This window comes from Cyanistes caeruleus, chromosome 26, assembly GCF_971803275.1.
Source record: "Cyanistes caeruleus chromosome 26, bCyaCae1.hap1.1, whole genome shotgun sequence".
NCBI classification, from domain to species: domain Eukaryota; kingdom Metazoa; phylum Chordata; class Aves; order Passeriformes; family Paridae; genus Cyanistes; species Cyanistes caeruleus.
Window position 1 is genome coordinate 1,086,512 of NC_141726.1, and position 17,468 is coordinate 1,103,979.

A 17,468-nucleotide genomic window follows, 5' to 3' on the forward strand; every position below is an offset into this window, starting at 1 on the left:
TTTGGTGGCTTTGCTGGGAAGGCTGGCGGGGATTTCTGGGTGACAACGTGCCGGTGGTCAGCGGGGCTGCGGGAGAACGGGAAGTGATACCGGGTTTGAGGCCAGATTCTCATGCTGCACATCCCAGCGACGGTTCTTCCTCTCCCTCCCATCCTGGAGCTGTTTCTGATTCATTTCCTTTCTCGTCCCTTCTTGCTTTGACTTGGTTCCGAGGTTTTCCTTGGAGAGCTGAACCCGCTCAGCCTCTCCCGTCACTCCACCTCACTCCCACCATGCTTCTGTAGGGCTTTTGCCCAGGATGCTGGGATCAAACCATCCTCTCCACCACCTCTCTGGCTGCTTTGCTCTTCATCTCTGCTCCCTTGAAGGCCACGATCTCTCAGCTCTGGCTGCACATTGCAGACACTTCCCTTCTTCCGCTTGGCATGGGCAAGGGAGCATGGAAATGCTTCCTTCCACAAGGCAAAAAAAAAAATCATCAACGCTCCGTTGGGATTTGGATGGCAAAGTATCCGTTTGCCTATGGATGCATGGAATGGGCAGAACGTCCCCAGATCGGGATTTATGGATGAATAGTTGCATGATGGTGACTTGGAATTGCATGAGAACGGCTCTTTGCTGGGAGGGGGCGATGGGCAGAGCTCTGGGCTGCGCTCAGACTGCCCAGAAATGGGGGAAAAGCTGTTTGGGGTGGGCACAAGGAGCTCTGGAACAGCAGGGAAAAAAAGCCCTGTGTGCATTGATAAAAACATCAGCCGGTGATGGAGAGTTATCAGCAACGAGAGTTTGGGATCGCTTAAAAAATCACCGGCGGGGCGGCGGGAAAATCTGATTTTTAAAGCAATTTCAGACTCTCGTTGGTAACAAGAGTGACCCGGAGGAGGGGGCTTTGCAGAGCTGGCGTTTCCCAGCTCGTTTTGCAGGGTTTTCTCTGGGCCTGGCTCCTCCCTGGCTGGGTGGGATGGCAGAATGCAGAATGCAGAAGCTCTCCCTCCTGCCGGGCTGCACTTGCACTGACACGGAGCTTTTTTAGAAATCAGCTTTCCAGAGTTAATTTTAGCCTTCAGCAGCAGCTCCAGGGGGAGGTCTGTGGAGCTGGCTTCGTTTTGGCCGGGGTAGATCTCTCCAGCATGATCTAATGCTCTAAACTCTCGAGTAGGCTGGAAGCAGTTAAATGGGATTTTATTGTTATTATTATTTTTAATGAGGATCTTTATCTGGTTAGAATGTACCTCACCCCCCACCCCTCCCGCTCTAGAAAATCCACGTCCGTGTTCCAAGAACTGGGAAAACTTTTTGCTTTAAAATGCTTTAAATATTTCCCCTAATTCACTAATTGTCTGCTTTTTGTGCCTTTCTGTCACTGGAAGCAAAGCTGTTCCTTTGGCTTGCAGAACTGCACTGAAAATTTATTTTTTTTATTATTATTTTAAAGCAAATCCATGAGATTAATTTTTTTTTTTTTAGATTTTTTTTTTTTTTTTTTTTTTTGGTGTGTGTGCTCACTCAGCTGATGGGAACAACAGCCTTGGAAATTTGATTTGTAGAGATTTGTTTGATTTGGTGTTTCTGGACCAGATCTAAAGGTGCCTCTTTAATGAGGTGTCTCTCCCTCCACTGCGGTGCAGCTTTGTGGCTGTGGCCTCCAAGAGGGTCTTTAAAGGAGTCTCAGCAGCTTCTGCATTGTTTTCTGGGCAGGAAGGAAATGGAGAAAAAGCAGTTTTCCCTTTCAGGAAGGTCAGGGAGAGCTTTTCCCTTCCCCTCTCTCAGAGGGGGTGAGCTGGGATGAGGGGCAGCGCTGGCACATTAATTCCCCTTTTCCAGTTATTTTCCGTCCTCCTTCAGACTCACATCAGCCTCTCACGTCCTGGTTGCTTCCAGTTCCCTCAGAACTCCTGGACAAAATGTATGGAACAGCTCTGAGCGGATGCTGCCTCTGCCTGGAGGTCAGAAGGGACGAGGAGCTTCACTTTAATTTAAAGGGAGCTGTGTAAAGGACACGGTGCCTGCTGGCTGGAGACACCCATTTCACAGTCTGGGCCACTCACCAGACACCAGACTCAGCCAGAGTCCTCAATAAATTCATTTTCAGTTCCTTCAATCAGCCCCTGACAGCACTGGGGGTACTGCACATGTGAATATATTACAGATATTAAATTAAAGGTATTAAATGCATCCCCCTCCAGCCCTTAAAGGGCTTCAGAGTTTATTGTTATTGCAGCTCCAGCAGCCTGAGCCTCCTCTGGAAAGTGCAGAGCGGGTCCAGCTGGCGGAAAACTCTGGCAGAATTCCCTGCTGGGAGAGCAGGGCACAGGGATGGACAGAATTCCCAAAATATTCCAAGGGCTGGGGCCCTTCCAGGGGCCGAGCATCCCCGGGAGCCTCTGGGCGTGGTCCCTGAGCTCCTGGGGATATCACAAACATCCCCTGGGACGAGGACAGAGTTATCCTCAGGGATTTCCTGCCTGGACATCGTGTGGATGCGAGGCCAGGAACAGAAAATGACCCAATGATCCAGCCAGGAGATAAACACTGAGCAAAAGAGCTCTGGAACTCACCAGGGAAAAGGAAAAAAAATTCAGGACTCAGGGCTGAAGCAAAGGACCAGTGAAATATACCTTTCTGGAATATCAGCTTTTGGCTGATGCAGGGGATAGGTCTGGTCCAGGAGGTGGCTGCTGTGTTAGAGCCTGTGTGGATACGAGCAGGCTGCGTGTGCAAATTCACTCCTTTAATCTATATGTCAATAAGGATAAAAGATAATAATCGATTTTTTTTTAAAGGATTGAACTCCTCTGCCCAATGAATTCTGTAAATTAAAGCTTTCCTCCTCATAAAGTCTCACCTGGGGACGTCAGCTCCACACCAAGGCCTGAATCAAGGCCTGTGCAGTATTTAAATCCCACATAAAACCTGTTTCAACGATTTATTTGGGATGCAGAGTATCAGTTTTGGCTGGTTCTCTGCGAGTGAGGGCATCTCCCAGCAAAATCCCAGAACCCCAGAATGGTTTGGGTTGGGAGGGATCCTAAATCCCACCCAGTGCCACCCCCAGGGTCACCCCCACTGTCCCCAGGGTCACCCCCAGTGTCCCAGGGTCACCCCCACTGTCCCAGGGTCACCTCCCACTGTCCCAGGGTCACCCCCACTGTCCCAGGGTCACCCCCACTGTCCCCAGGGTCACCTCCACTGTCCCAGGGTCACCCCCACTGTCCCAGGGTCACCTCCCACTGTCCCAGGGTCACCTCCCACTGTCCCCAGGGTCACCTCCACTGTCCCCAGGGTCACCCCCACTGTCCCAGGGTCACCCCCACTGTCCCAGGGTCACCCCCACTGTCCCAGGCTGCTCCAGCCCCAATGTCCAGCCTGGCCTCGGGCACTGCCAGGGATCCAGGGACAGCCACAGCTGCTCTGGCAATTCCAGCCCAGCCCCTCCCCACCCTCCCAGGGAACAATTCCTGCCCAAGATCCCACCCCAATCTCCCCTTTTCCAATCTCAAGCCATTCCCTGGGTCCTGTCCCTGCAGGCCTTGTCCCCAGCCCCTCTCCCCATCCCTCCCTGGATCCTTCCCTTCTCCAGGTGAGCATTCCCAGCTCTCCCCCCTCTCCATGGAGTCTCCTCCTTCCAGAGAAGCTGCTGCTCTCCTTGCAAACGATTTCCAATTTCCAATTTCCGTGACAATTGTCATTCCTGTGAAGCTCTGTTTGTGTCACGGCGCTGCCTCCCGCGCTCGGCCGTTTGCCGGATTTTTGGGTTTTGTTGATTTTTTTTCGGTTGCTGCTGAATGGCTCAGGTTTAGCAGCAGAAATAGAAAGGTTGGAGCATCCCCAGCACAGACAGGATCGTTTTCCCAGGAATCCCAAGGCTCCAGCTCCCTGCGTTCTGCTTTAACTCCATCACCTTGAAAACACAAGAATGGCTCTCCCAGAAAAAAAATCAATTCCCCGTATGGAATTTAAGTGGGAAATCACTTGTACTTGATGAAGCTGCTGGAGGTGCTTTGGGAAGCCTGGAGTCACAGCGTTCTCCAAACAGCCCAGGCATCTGAGCTGCCCTAAGTCCCCATCAGACCTCCCAGCACGGGCAGAGCTCCGGCAGCTGCAGCACATAGCTCTGGGCAGGCGTAATGGGAGCTGTGCTCACTCTGGGCCCACAATTCCCCACCATTCCCCACCATTCCTGAGGGGTTTTTATTAAATATAGCCAGTTTATTTCAAATCTGGGAGGTTTTTTGGTAAACAATCCCCAATAAGGACCACTTACCTGTTTAGGGTTCAGTGTAATTCCTCTGCTATTTAAACCCAGCCTCCCTGCTGGGCTGGCTTGCTCCCTCAAAGATGTTTTTCCATGGTTTCCAGGGAAGCAATGCTGTGTGGTTGTGGCTTTATTTTTCTTTTTTTTTTTTTTTCCCCTCCTTTTTTTAACTTGGGAGCCAGAACTCTGCGAGGCAACAAGTGGCTGTGAGTCTTCCCTTGCAGGATTCAGCTCCGGATTTCACTTAAAGTGGTGTTGATTCTACTGCAAGTCCGTCCACTCGAGTGTTTTATCCTGCCAGTGTTAATTAAGGGGTCTAAAAAAGCACAAACTGGAAGGAGATATCCACAACTGGTCAGACAGATATTCTTGTCCCCCAGATTGCTCCCAGGATGATCACTCAGCTTCCCAGCCAGTGGAAAGGAGCTTTTAATTCCCTTAAAATGATGCAGAGGGGGCAGATGAGGATCTGTCCTGCTGAGTCTCCCTTCCCTGAAAGGATGCAGCATCCCTGTTTTGTTGGGGTTCCTCCAAGAAAATTTGCACCCAGAGCTTTGCAGGAGGATCTGGGCCAGCAGCTTTACCTGGTCTGAGCAAGGGGGGAAGAGAGAGACAGAGCAAAGGAAAAAGGAGTTGGAGGGGAAGGAAACAAAGCTTGGAAGGAGTTGGTCCTTTGGGGTGAATTTGTTGGTTCTGGGGGCTGGGAAAGGAGGGCAGCAGCCACCCCCTGCCCTGCCCAGGGACACAGAACAGAGCAGGAGGTGGCCCTGGTGGCTCCTGGCACAGCTGGTGTGGCTGCTGTGCCCCAGCAGAGGAGCAGGAGGGCTCTGGCAGCCCTGCCCGGGGACAGGGACACTGCTGTGTCCAACCTTTGGACCTCAGAGTGCCACTGAGCCTCTCCTCAGGAATTCCTGCTGTTTCCAGGGCTGGCACAGAGGATTTCTGGGCTGCTTTTGGGGCTGGGGTGGCACCAGAAGGCCTGGGGGTGTCCCCTCCCCACCCAGCTGGATCCCCACAAAGCCCCTGCTCACAGCAGGCACTGCCCTGGGCTGATTTTCTGTTTGCTGCCCTTGGAGAGGCTCCAGGCAGGGATTTTGCTGTGGGGGCTGAGCAGGAATTTCTGTGGGATTTCTGTGGGGTTTTCTATGGGAGCATTTCTGGCAGCGGGGCTGTGAGGTGTGAGCTGGACAGGCAGCAGCACAGGGCGGATCGCAGCACCCTGACTCAAGCAGTGGTTTTCCTGGTTTTCACTTCCAAAATGAAATTCCAGTTCCATGAGGCCACAGTTGGGTCTGTGGATGGGTTTTTTTTCATTTTCAGGCAGTGGTGATTCGCTGGGAGCAGGGGTGAGCTCCTGGCTCGTGGGGTGGGTTTGGGGCCATGACAAAACTCCTGCTTTGGGGTGGAGAAAGAGGCTCTGATTTTGGAGCAGGGAGCTGAGCCAGGCCGGCCTCATCCTCACACCTGAGTGTCCTGAGCGTGGGGCTAAGGGCAGCTAAACACAAGGCTTCAAAATTATAAATCTCTCCTCTTTGGAGCTGTTTTGCTGCATCTGAGTTATTAAAATTTTCCTGCATCCCCATCCAGGGTGGGTGCCAGACACACGGGGATATCGAGTCAGCCTTTGTGTCTCGTGGTCCTTGCTGCTGGAGCCGCTCCATTTTATATAAAATGGGCTGAAATAAATAATTCATGGGCTGAGGAGGGATCAAGGTGGCAGCTGGGTGAGCTGTGGCACTCTCTGAGAGCTGAGGACACCACGGGCAATGCTCTGCTCCAGTGAATAGTGGATTTTTTATCCCTGATATCCAGAGACCCCCAGTGCTCCCACCAGCTCAGGGACTGGAGATTTGGGACTGAAGGACCTCAGTCCTCACTGGAGGTTGCAGTAAAGTGGCAGAATTCTGGTTTTCCTCTTTTATTTTTTATTGTTTGGTGAGCAAGCCAGGCCTGGTGCTCCTCAGTGCCCTCAGGTGCCAGCAGCAGCCAGGCTGAGGGCACATCAGGGGATGGGAAATTCAAACACTCCTTCAGCAGAGCCCAGGTTTTCTTCTCATCCCCCCTCAGCCCATAAACCCCTGCAAGTGTCCAGGGACAGCTTGGAGCACCCTGGGATAGTGGGAGGTGTCCCTGCCCACGGGGCTGGATGGGCTTTAGGGTCCCTCCCAATCCCAGTCTGGGATTTTAGAGAGCTGGAGGAGAGGAAAAAGGAAAATGGGACATTTTTGCTTTAATTCTCCTTCATTTCCCTGTCCGCTCCACCTGCCTGCTTTTCCCCCTCCAGCAACTGCTCCCCTCTGCTCTGCATTTCCCTGGGCTACCAGTGGGGTTAATTAGTGTCTAATTAACCCGCCTGTAATTTGGGAGGTGGAATTAGAGAGGTGCCCTCCGATGCCCAGGAGTTATCCCAGAGCAGCCCCCAGTGACCCCACATCCCGTTCTCCTCTCCCAGGGGCTGCTCCTCCCATCCTGGCCCCGAGGAAGCCTCTTGAGGACCTTTCTGAGCTCCAGAAGGTGCCCAAGGCTCCTCCTGCTCGTGGAGCTGAGTTTGCCCAGCCCCTTGGTGCGTTCCAGAGCACCTCAGCCGTTCTATTTTTGGGTGAAAAATGGGAATGTAGGGTTTTTCCGTCTTGTTGGCGGCTCAAACCCTCATTTTATGGTAAATTCATAAAATCATTAAAGCTGGAAAAACCCTCCGAGATCATCCAGCCCAGCACTGCCAAGGCCACCACCACTGCCCCACGTCCCCAGGTGCCACATCCACTGGTTTTTGGAACATTTCCAGGGTGGAGCAGCTCTGCCCTGTGGTGCTGAGGCTCTTTCCCCACTCCAGGCAGGTGGATGGGATGTGTTGGGATGAGGTTCCAATCCTCCTTTCCTACCAGTGACTGCTGAGCTCGCACAAGGAAAAAAAAAGAAAATAAAAAAGAAAAACATCTAAAAAAAAAGAAGGAAAAAAAAAGAAAAAGAAAGGGGGAAAAAAATGAGCCATATTTGAGTAAAATGTATTTTCTGCTTCTTTTCAGGGAATCTGACTAAACACATGAAGTCAAAGGCCCACAGCAAAAAATGTCAGGAGCTGGGCGTGTTGGTATCTTCACTGGTGGATCTGGAAGCCGAAGAAGGTAAAACCTTCCCCTTTCTACATCAGCTGTGGGTGCTGAGAGAGGGGCAGGAAGCACCAGCAGGGAGCCCTGCCCTGCAGGACACCCCACCACAGAGGGGAACTCCTTCCAGAAGTTTCTGTGTGGGGGGCAGCTGCATCCAGGGCAGGCTTCCTCCCACCTCCTCTCCCACCTGGTTAAACCAGCTCTGGATTTCCACTGGGAATGGGAATATTCTGCTCCACGAGCAGAGGCGCGTTGCTCACCGATACCAATATTAAATACAGCAGCCAAGGAGAAAGGCTGAAAATTTTGCCCTCTAATGGCTGTGGCCGTTTGGATGGATGAGAAAATAACACGGGAACGGCAGAAAGGTGCGTGAGAAATCCCAGATCCCAGCTGGGATCGCAGCTCCTGCTCTCAGGGTGAGGGGCTGCAAGGAGCCCTCCCCTGTGTCCTCTCTCTTCCTTCCAGAGAGGCTCAGAACAAAACTAAACGGGCTGATTGAATTAAATAATAATAATAATAATAATAATAATAATAATAATAATAATAATAATAATAATAATAATAGTAATAGTAATAATAATAGTAATAATAATGATAATAATAATAATAATAATAATAATAATAATAATAATAATAATAATGGCTGCGATTTCCACGTGACACAAAGCAGTGCAGGAAGGTTGCTGTGCTTTCCTCTGGGGGCAGGCAGGGAGGGAGCAGCAGCTCCTAAAACTCCCTGGATTATTTTAAAGCGGGGTTGTATTTCACTGGATTGTTTGTATTTCTATTTAAGGGGCAGCAGAAAGCAAGGGGTGTTACTATAAAAGGAGATTGGAGTATAATTCCTCACTCCTGCCTGGGCTGGGCTCGCTGGGGTGGTACCAGCTGGGGAGAATAAATAACACACATGGAATGAGATGCAACCTCAGACAAAGCCATCGGCAGGACACGTTCCCACCAATTCCCTCTCTCCTTCCTCGCTCCATCCCTCCCTCCTTTTCTCCGTGTCCTGCCCTTTCTCTCCCCATGAGCTCAGCAGGACGAATTTTGGAAGCCTGAGCTCTGTCCCTGCCTGCACGGATCGTGTCAGGAGGCCAAAGCAATTCCCTGGGGGTGTCCCAGGACTCACTGGGATGTTTCCCTGGCTGGGATTTGTGGTGGCAAATGCAAACAGCTCCTCAGTTTGGGGCTGGCTTCACTTTCCCTTGGCTCCTGAGCCCTGGCCCTGCTCTGTCCCAGCTGGGGCAAAGAGAGGAGAGCACCAGGAGCAGGCACAGCTCCCGTCTGTCCCCCAAAAGCAGAGCCATGGGGCTGGCCCACAGCTCTGCCAGCAAAACGCATTCCTGTTCCAGGCAGAAAATATGCACGGCTCAGCCTACAGCTGGGAGTTTGGAATAATATTTGTTCTGAGCTCAGTTCCTCTGGGAGTTTGGGAACAGCCCGGGCCCAGCAGCCCCGTCACCGGCTAGGATTTCACAGTGCCAGCCAGAATCCCTCTCCAGGGAGAGCTGCTGGGACAGCTCTGCCTCCAGGGATTTCTGGAAGCGGGATCAGGCGGACGCTTGGCTGGGGAAGCAGCAGGGGAAAATCCGTGGCTGGGAATGCCGAGAGCTTCGGGAGCGGGTACTCGTAAGGGCCTGGCATCCCTAAAGAACCAAACTGGGCTTTGCAGCCCCTCCAGGGGACGTGGGGACGTGGGGACGTGTCCCCTCTGGAGCCACCACGAGGTGCTGCCCAAAATGTGCCCTGAGCGGGTGAGGGACAGCTGGGACAGGGCACGGCAGGAGTGAGCAGAGAGACAGGCTGAGCTGGGGGGACAGTAGGGCCGGGATCTGGCACACACGGGTGGCACACGGGTGTGGCCACACTGTCACAGCTGGCATACACAGCTGGCACACGGGTGGCACAGGGGTGACACACAGGTGGCACATGGGTGGCACACAGTCACAGCTGGCACACAGCTGGCACAGGGGCAGCACATGCTGTCACCGGTGTCACACGCAAGTGTCACACAGGTGTCACACAGGTGTCACTCCCAGCTGGCACACGGGTGGCACACACTGTCACACACTGTCACACACAGCTAGCATACAGGTGGCACACACTGTCACCGGTGTCACATGCAGGTGTCACACAGATGTCACACAGCTGGCACACAGCTGGCACATGGGTGTCACACAGGTGTCACAGGTGGTACACAGGTGTCACACAGGTATCATACCCAGCTGTCACATGGGTATCACACCCAGGTGTCACCCAACTGTCACCCAAGTTTCACACACAGGTGTCACCCAGCTGTCACACAGCTGTCACCCAGCTGTCACACAGTTGTCACACACCCAGCTGTTGCCCAGCTGTCACCTAGGTGTCACCCAGATGTCACCCGGGTGTTACACAGGTATCACACCCAGCTGTCACCCAGCTGTCACACCAAGGTGTCACCTGGCTGTCACACGGCTGTCACACGGGAATCAAACTCAGCTGTCACACAGGTGTCACACAGGTGTCACCTGGCTATCACCCGGCTGTCACCCAGCTGTCACACAGCTATCACACAGGTGTCACATCTAGGTGTCACCGAGCTGTCACCTGGCTCTCACCCAGGTGTCACACCAAGGTGTCACCCGGCTGTCACCCGGCTGTCACCCAGCTGTCACACCAAGGTGTCACCTGGCTGCCACACGGCTGTCACATGGGTATTACATACAGCTGTCACCAAGGTGTCACACCGAGGTGTCACCCAGCTATCACCCAGCTGTCACCCAGCTGTCACCCGGCTGTCACCCACTTGTCACCCGGCTGTCACCCAGCTGTCACCCGGCTGTCACCTGGCTGTCACCCGGCTGTCACCCAGCTGTCACCCACTTGTCACCCGGCTGTCACACAGCTGTCACCCGGCTGTCACATGGGTATTAAATACAGCTGTCACCCAGGTGTCACCCGGCTGTCACCTAGCTGTCACCCAGCTGTCACCCGGCTGTCACCTGGCTGTCACCCAGCTGTCACCCGGCTGTCACCCGGCTGTCACCCGGCTGTCACCCAGCTGTCACCCGGCTGTCACCCACTTGTCACCCGGCTGTCACACAGCTGTCACCCGGCTGTCACACAGCTGTCACCCGGCTGTCACATGGGTATTAAATACAGCTGTCACCCAGGTGTCACACCAAGGTGTCACCCAGCTGTCACCCGGCTGTCACCCGGCTGTCACCCGGCTGTCACCCAGCTGTCACCCGGCTGTCACCCGGCTGTCACCCGGCTGTCACCCGGCTGTCACGCACTGCCCGGCTCCGCTGCCCCGTGTCCCGGGCGTGTCCCCGCAGCCGTGCCGGTGTCCCGGCGGTGCCTCTGCCGAGCTGCAGTGACATCCAGCGGCTGCTCCCGGCCCTCCTCTGCGGCCTCACCGGGATTCACCCAGCCCGGAAAGCTCCCGCTGGCCCTTCAAGCGGCAGAGAGACGTATTTTAACCCGCAGAAATATTTCAAACCCTTTGGAATTTGCTTTTTTATCCTCCCCGCCGCCTCCAAGCTCTGATTTACAAAGCCCCAAACCCTCTGAACCACAGCTGGAATTTATCCCACCCAGGGAAAAATCCACAGAGGTTCCTTCCGCCCCCTTGTTCGATTTTTAGCAAAAGTCCTGCCTTGCTGGTGTTTATCTGTCATGAAATCCAGGCAGGAAAAAGCCCACCACGTGCAGCTTTGGGTATTCTGGAGTCACCATTGGAACAAATGATCATCAAACCCCACTGAAGGATGAAGGTGCTGCTGTTCTCATCTATTAAAGGGGTTTTTTTTTGTATTTTAGAGCAAATAAATATTGTGGTGGGTGCGCAGAGGGGACCGAGGGCTGTGTGTGCTGACAGCTGGAACTGTAACTGGGGTAGAGTGGGATCTACTGGGATCTGCTGGGATCACCAGAGAGGGCAAACTGCAGCTTCAAAGTGAGATAATCACACCTAGGAACAGCCAGGTCCTCTCTCCTCTTGTGCCCTTAGAGCTTGTGAGCAGATTTAGCACAGAAATAGCCCTGAACGTGTGTTTTGTGAGTGGATTTAACACAGAAATAGCCCCTTACATGTTTTGTGAGTGGATTTAACACAGAAATAGCCCCTTACATGTTTTGTGAGTGGATTTAACACAGAAATAGCCCCTTACATGTTTTGTGAGTGGATTTAACACAGAAATAGCCCCTTACATGTTTTGTGAGTGGATTTAACACAGAAATAGCCCCTTACATGTTTTGTGAGTGGATTTAACACAGAAATAACCCCTTACATGTTTTGTGAGTGGATTTAACACAGAAATAGCCCCTTACATGTGTTTTGTGAGTGGATTTAACACAGAAATAGCCCCTTACATGTTTTGTGAGTGGATTTAACACAGAAATAACCCCTTACATGTTTTGTGAGTGGATTTAACACAGAAATAGCCCCTTACATGTTTTGTGAGTGGATTTAACACAGAAATAGCCCCTTACATGTTTTGTGAGCAGATTTAGCACAGAAATAGCCCCTTATATGTTTTGTGAGTGGATTTAGCACAGAAATAGCCCCTTACATGTGTTTTGTGAGTGGATTTAGCTCAGAAATAGCCCTGAACGTGTGTTTTGGAGCGCATTTAGCACAGAAATAACCCCTTACATGTGTTTTGTGAGTGGATTTAACACAGAAATAGCCCCTTACATGTTTTGTGAGTGGATTTAGCACAGAAATAGCCCTGAACGTGTGTTTTGGAGCACATTTAGCACAGAAATAACCCCTTACATGTGTTTCGTGAGCAGATTTAACACAAAAATAACCCCTGAGCGTGTGTTTTACACTCTGTGTTTTGTGTTTGCCTCCAGGAACCAGTGAAGACCTTTTCCAGGACTCTGAGGGGCGGGAGGGATCTGAGCCCATCGAGGAACACCAGTTTTCAGACCTCGAGGAATCTGACGACGACGACGACAATGAGGACGAGGAAGACGAGGAGGAAGAGGAGAGCCAGGACGAGCCAGCACCGAAGCTGCCAGAAGGCAAACCCGGCGCCCTCCCGCCGCACTCTTTGGGGGGCTCCCCATCTCCTCAAGAGGAAGGCACAGAAACACCCACAGCTCAAGAAGCTGCTTCCAGCAGCCCAGAAGCAGGGGAAGGCCAGCAGGCCTCCTCCTCCTCCTCCTCAGGGCTGGAGACCAAGTGGTCAGCAGACAGCAGCGACGTTGCTGTGTGCCACAGCTTCCTGAGCCTCCACAGACCAGCTTTGACCTCCACCGAGCGCCTGGCTCCCGCTGAGAGAGAGTCTGTCACAAGGCCACAGATGTCCTTGGTCGTGGACCTGTCCAGCTCCAAAGACACCTCCCCGAGGAAAAGGTGGTCCCCAAGCCAGGACTGTGGCAGAGGGGGTGGCAGCAGCAGACCAATGATAGCGAGGAAGCACTTACTGACCAAAAATGAAACCTCCCCCAAACGCTTCTCCCCCACGGCAGAGCTGCCCTCCCTGAGGTGCCTGTCCCCAGGGAGGGGGCTGTCCCCCTGCCAGCGCCCCTCTCCCAGGAGGGAGGCGTCTCCCCTGAGATGTGTGTCCCCAAGGCTCGAGCTGTCGCCCAGCAGGCACCTGTCCCCCCGGAGGGAGCTGTCCCCCAGGACTGCCCCCGATGGAGAAGCGTCCCCTGCCAGGCGCTCGTCGCCCAGCAGAGAGATGGCGTCCCTGAGGTACTTCTCCCTGAAGAAAGTCTTGTCTCCAGGCTGCTTGGAGCTGTCCAGGTATCCACCCCCTGGCAAAGAGGACTTGCCTGGCACTAGCAAATCAGCAGAGGACAAAGTTCCAAGCCCGTATCAAGCCCAGCCCGGGATATTCTCTTCGATGCCTCTACCTCACAGGTTCTTTGGCAAAAACTTACAGCTCTACGAGTCCAAGCTGGTAAGTCCAGAGCCCTGCTGCCCTCTGGTCCCCACGGGGTGGTCTCTGACACGGCTTTTGGTGAAGGCTGGGTTGCAGAAGTGCACAGGGACCCGGAGAATAGGGACAGGGGACAGCAGTGGGTTTCGCAGCCATTTGGGCCCTTCTCAGTCGGAGAGACATAGAGTTATCCCTTCTCCATGGGGTTATTCCCACTCCTGAGCCAGCCAGTCCTGCTGGGACAATCAGTGAGGACAGCCTCTTAATGATTAATTGTCACCAAGAGCCTTTTTGTTCCTGGGAATTTCATTCCCATCCCTGAGGTTTCCCCAGCTGGGCTGGAGCTGTGACCATTTTCCAGCGGTCAGTGGCCTGAGCCAGCTCTGCAGCAGCCCTGGCTGAGCCCTGTGTCCACCCACAGGACGGATGAGCGGCTGAGAAATGTTTGTTTGGACATCTCTCATTTCATCTCCCTCCTCTCCTCAGCACAGAGAGGGGTTTCCCACTGGCTCCAGAGCATTATTTAATCTCCCCGCTGGATAAATCAAATCCTGTGGGTAAAGGAAAATCGCCTGTTCCTCCCAGTGCTATCCCAGCAGGCAGATTGATGTGGGCTTTGGTGGGATATTTCCCATTCCTGCTGGAGTGCCTGGCTCTGCTCTCAGTTGTGCTGGTGACCGTGAGATCCATGGGCTGTGGGGAGAGGCTGCAGCCCCCAGGGACAGAGAGAGGCCATTATTGATCCCCTGCCACCCCAGATGCTGAGCCAGGGCTTCTCCCATGCTAACCTCCCATCCTGTGGTGCCTCCTTCCTCCTCCTTTCCACCCCGAGTCTTTGTCTCACCTCCTCAGAGACTCCCCTTTATTTTAGGTCCAAACCTTGTCTTCCTTTAATGCTGTTTCCCTTTCCTGTCAATTCACTTCTTGTGGTGAACCTCAGGGCTCGGGGAGCCCTCATCCTTCAACTCTTCTGTCAGGGCAACTTTCTGCTGCCCCTGCTTGGAGCAAATCCCCTCAGCTCCCAAATCCACAGCAGGAGACAACATTTTAAGCCCTGCTTGTCTGCCATTCCCACCTTCCAGCTCCTTTGTTCACATTTGCCTTTTGGCTTCGTTTTCCTGCTGCTTTTCCTCACCCAGAGCCGCCACTGTTACTTTTCCGTGTGCCTCCAAAGCAATGGCAAAAACCCGCCCGGAAAAATTCCCCTTTATCAGCACAACGGACAGCTGGGCTTCCATTGCAAAATTCACATTCCTGGTAAGGCCACAAGAGACAGAAAGACCAGAGGAGGGTTTATCAAGTCCCAAACAGAGCTTGAAGATGATCTGAGCTCAGTTCCAGTGTCAGGCTCGCTGCCAGGTCTCACCACGATCATCTCTCTTCCCACTGGCCCTGCTTAGGGCAGTCTCTCCTCGTGGTCATGGTTGCACCACTGAAATATTTGTTTGGGCTTTCCCAGCATCCCTGAAGTGACTTAGTCAATAAATATTTAGCGGTGTTTGGGCTTGTCACTGCTGACCCAGCACACGCTACCTTTGGTGGCTCTTCCTTTTTCTCTTTCCTGTTCTCTTTTGCTGCTTTCCTCTGCTGCCTCCTCAGGGATCCAGCTCACAGGATCAGGGAATTATTCCCCACAGTCCTACAAAGAAATGTGCCCTCCAGTGGATCCTCACATTTTAGCTCCAACCCCATCTTAATCAAAAGTTGGTTTCGGTTTTTGTCACTTCCTCTTCTTGGGAGTCCTGTGCAGGGATTTAGTCATTACCTCATCACTAATTAATCCATTTCTGTTTAGCCACATATCTCTCCATGATGTACGTTAGGAAACTATGGGAAGCACCGAGAGAGAAAGAGGAAAAGGTAAAGTGTAGGGTCGGAACCCTTGATTTGCACAGAGCACCCCGTGAGGGTGGTGGTGGTGGTGGGGACCCCACTGCTGGGCGTTGATGCCACCTCTCACTGCGAGCATCCCTGCACTCAGCAGTGTGAGGATGCTTTTTAGGAAAGCACAGTGAGAATAAATACATAAATGAATAAACAGCCTCATTCTGGGCTCTCAGGGACCCCCTGCACTGACAGGGATCAGCTGGCAGCAAACACTGGCAGCGTTTCAGAGGCAGCTCTCAGAGTATGGGTAACGGTTTTAAACTAAAAGAGGGGAGATCCAGACTAGAGCTGAGGAGGGAATTTTTTACTCTGAGGGTGGTGAGGCCCTGGCACAGGGTGCCCAGAGAAGCTGTGGCTGCCCCTGGATCCCTGGGAGAGCCCAAGGCCAGGCTGGATGGGGCTGGGAGCCACCTGGGATAATTAAGGATGCCCCTGCCCACAGCAGGGGGTTGGACAAGATGGCCTTTAAAGGTCCCTTCCAACCAAATAATTCTCTGATTTTATAACGATCCAGGCCTAAACCGAATCCCTGGATCTGTGCCCCAGCACACCCTGGGCGTGTTTCCCCCAGAAGTGAAACGCTGTGCGTTGTGCTGCCCCACACCTTAAAGCTCTGGGGTTCCGCACGTCCCTCAGGTGTCTGAGCTCCCCAAAAATCAGATGAAAACGCTGACCACAGCTCTTGCTGCTGCCGAGGCCAATGCCCCGTGTGTCCCACTGACCCCGCTCTCTTTTTCCCCCCGGCGCAGAAGACGGAACCCCGCAGCCCACCCTGCTCCCCCGGCACCCCGCAGCCCTCGTGCCCCCGGCCCCTTCAGCCCCCTCACGACCTCCACGCTCCCGGCCGAGGCGAGGAGAACGTCTTCAGCCACCTCCCGCTGCACTCGCAGCAGCTCGCCAGGACCCCGTACCCCATGATCCCCATCGGGGGCATCCAGATGGTGCAGGCCAGGCCCAGCTCCCACGCCAGCCTGGTGCCCGGCCCCGTGCTGTCCCTCCAAGCCGGACACTTCTCCTCCGCCCAGCTCAGCCGGGCTGCCAGCAGGGACGAGGAGCCCCGAAGCCCTCCAGAGTCCGTGTCCCCCGTGGCCAAGGTCTCCAAGTTCGCCCTGTCCCCAGAGCGGGCGGGTGGTGGCCTCTCGGAGGAGAAGACGAGGACTAGTGAGCTTCAGCAGGAGCTTGAGGCCGAGCCCAGCCTGGCGGAGCCCCCGGTGTCCCCAGGCAGCCCCGGCGCGCCCCAGGAACCCTCTCCGGAGCCCTCGGCCTCGGAAGAGCCCTCCAAAGCCAAGGGCAAGCAGCAAGCGGGCAGCTCGAGCAGCCCTTCGGAACCAGCCTGCACTTTCATCTCAGCCGTCCCCTCGCTGGCCAGGGACAGCCCCTCAGAAGCCCCCCCTGGCCACCCCCAGCCCTGCTCCCTGCGCCCCAGGAACCTCTCCGGAGAGCCCGGCGGGAGCAGCCCACACCCAGAGCACTCCGATTTAGGTCAAACTCACAAAAAGGTGGATGAAAACGCGGGAAGTACTTAAGCCTCCGCCAGCTGTTCCACCTTTAGGCTTCCTCTGTAAAATCAACAGACATTTTCAACACTATTTCCTTTAGTATAATCATAAGAAGCACTCTAGTGAATGACCAAACCCATGGAAAATTCCTGGTTTTCTTTGTCCCAGTCTGGTATTATCTCCACATGTATGCAGTTACTTGTGCCTTTTTCTATACCTTTTGTTGCTTGAAATGTACAAAACTGTTTGAGGCTGTGAATATTTTTTTAGAGTTTTTTGGAAAGGGGGTTTGTTAGACCTTGTCTTTTTTGCCATTTAGGTGCGCGTTATCCTGGGCCTGAGAGATGCAGAAAGGAAAGGGTTAAGTATTTTAAAGAGCGAGAAGATGCACTGAAAACAAAAGCAAAACAGAAAAAAAAAACTTTTTTTTTTATATATTGATTAAATGATTAAAAAAAAAAAGAAAAAGAAAAAACCCCAAATCCTTGCTCCTGTGTACAGAAGTTTATGATTCGTATTTATTACATGCTTTATTTAATTATTGCAAAGTGCTTGGGTTTGTTTTTTTTTTGGTTGTTGTTTCTTTTATTTTTTTTTTTTCCTGGCATCCCTATGGTCGTGCTTTAAACAGTTGAAACTGCTTTACATTTGAAAAACGTGTTTACCCTGACCTTGTGACTGAAAGTAGCACTTCCTTGAGCAGGGGAGGTTCCTTGTGTGCAGGGAGAGGAATTGTCCCTCGAAAAGAGGAGAACAAACCGCGAGCAGCCCTCCCTCCTCCTGCAGAACCCAGCAAAGCACTTTTCTTATAAAAAAAAAAAAGGACAAAAAAAAAACC

At 53.0% G+C, this 17,468-nt stretch overlaps 1 protein-coding gene across 2 annotated transcripts in view; it reads left to right on the forward strand.

The window, feature by feature from the left end:
• HIVEP3 (HIVEP zinc finger 3) overlaps positions 1-17,109 on the forward strand; it is a 51,714-nt gene extending 34,605 nt beyond the window's left edge. The window contains exons 4-7 of one of the 2 annotated variants that reach the window (XM_086863246.1): positions 7,282-7,380; positions 12,211-13,265; positions 15,040-15,104; positions 15,881-17,109. In XM_086863246.1, coding sequence (XP_086719372.1) covers positions 7,282-7,380; positions 12,211-13,265; positions 15,040-15,057 — 1,172 coding nt within the window. In that variant the 3' untranslated portion in view covers positions 15,058-15,104; positions 15,881-17,109. The remainder of the gene's footprint in view (positions 1-7,281; positions 7,381-12,210; positions 13,266-15,039; positions 15,105-15,880) is intronic. The other variant, XM_086863245.1, reaches the window with a different exon arrangement.
• Positions 17,110-17,468: the final 359 nt, after the last annotated feature.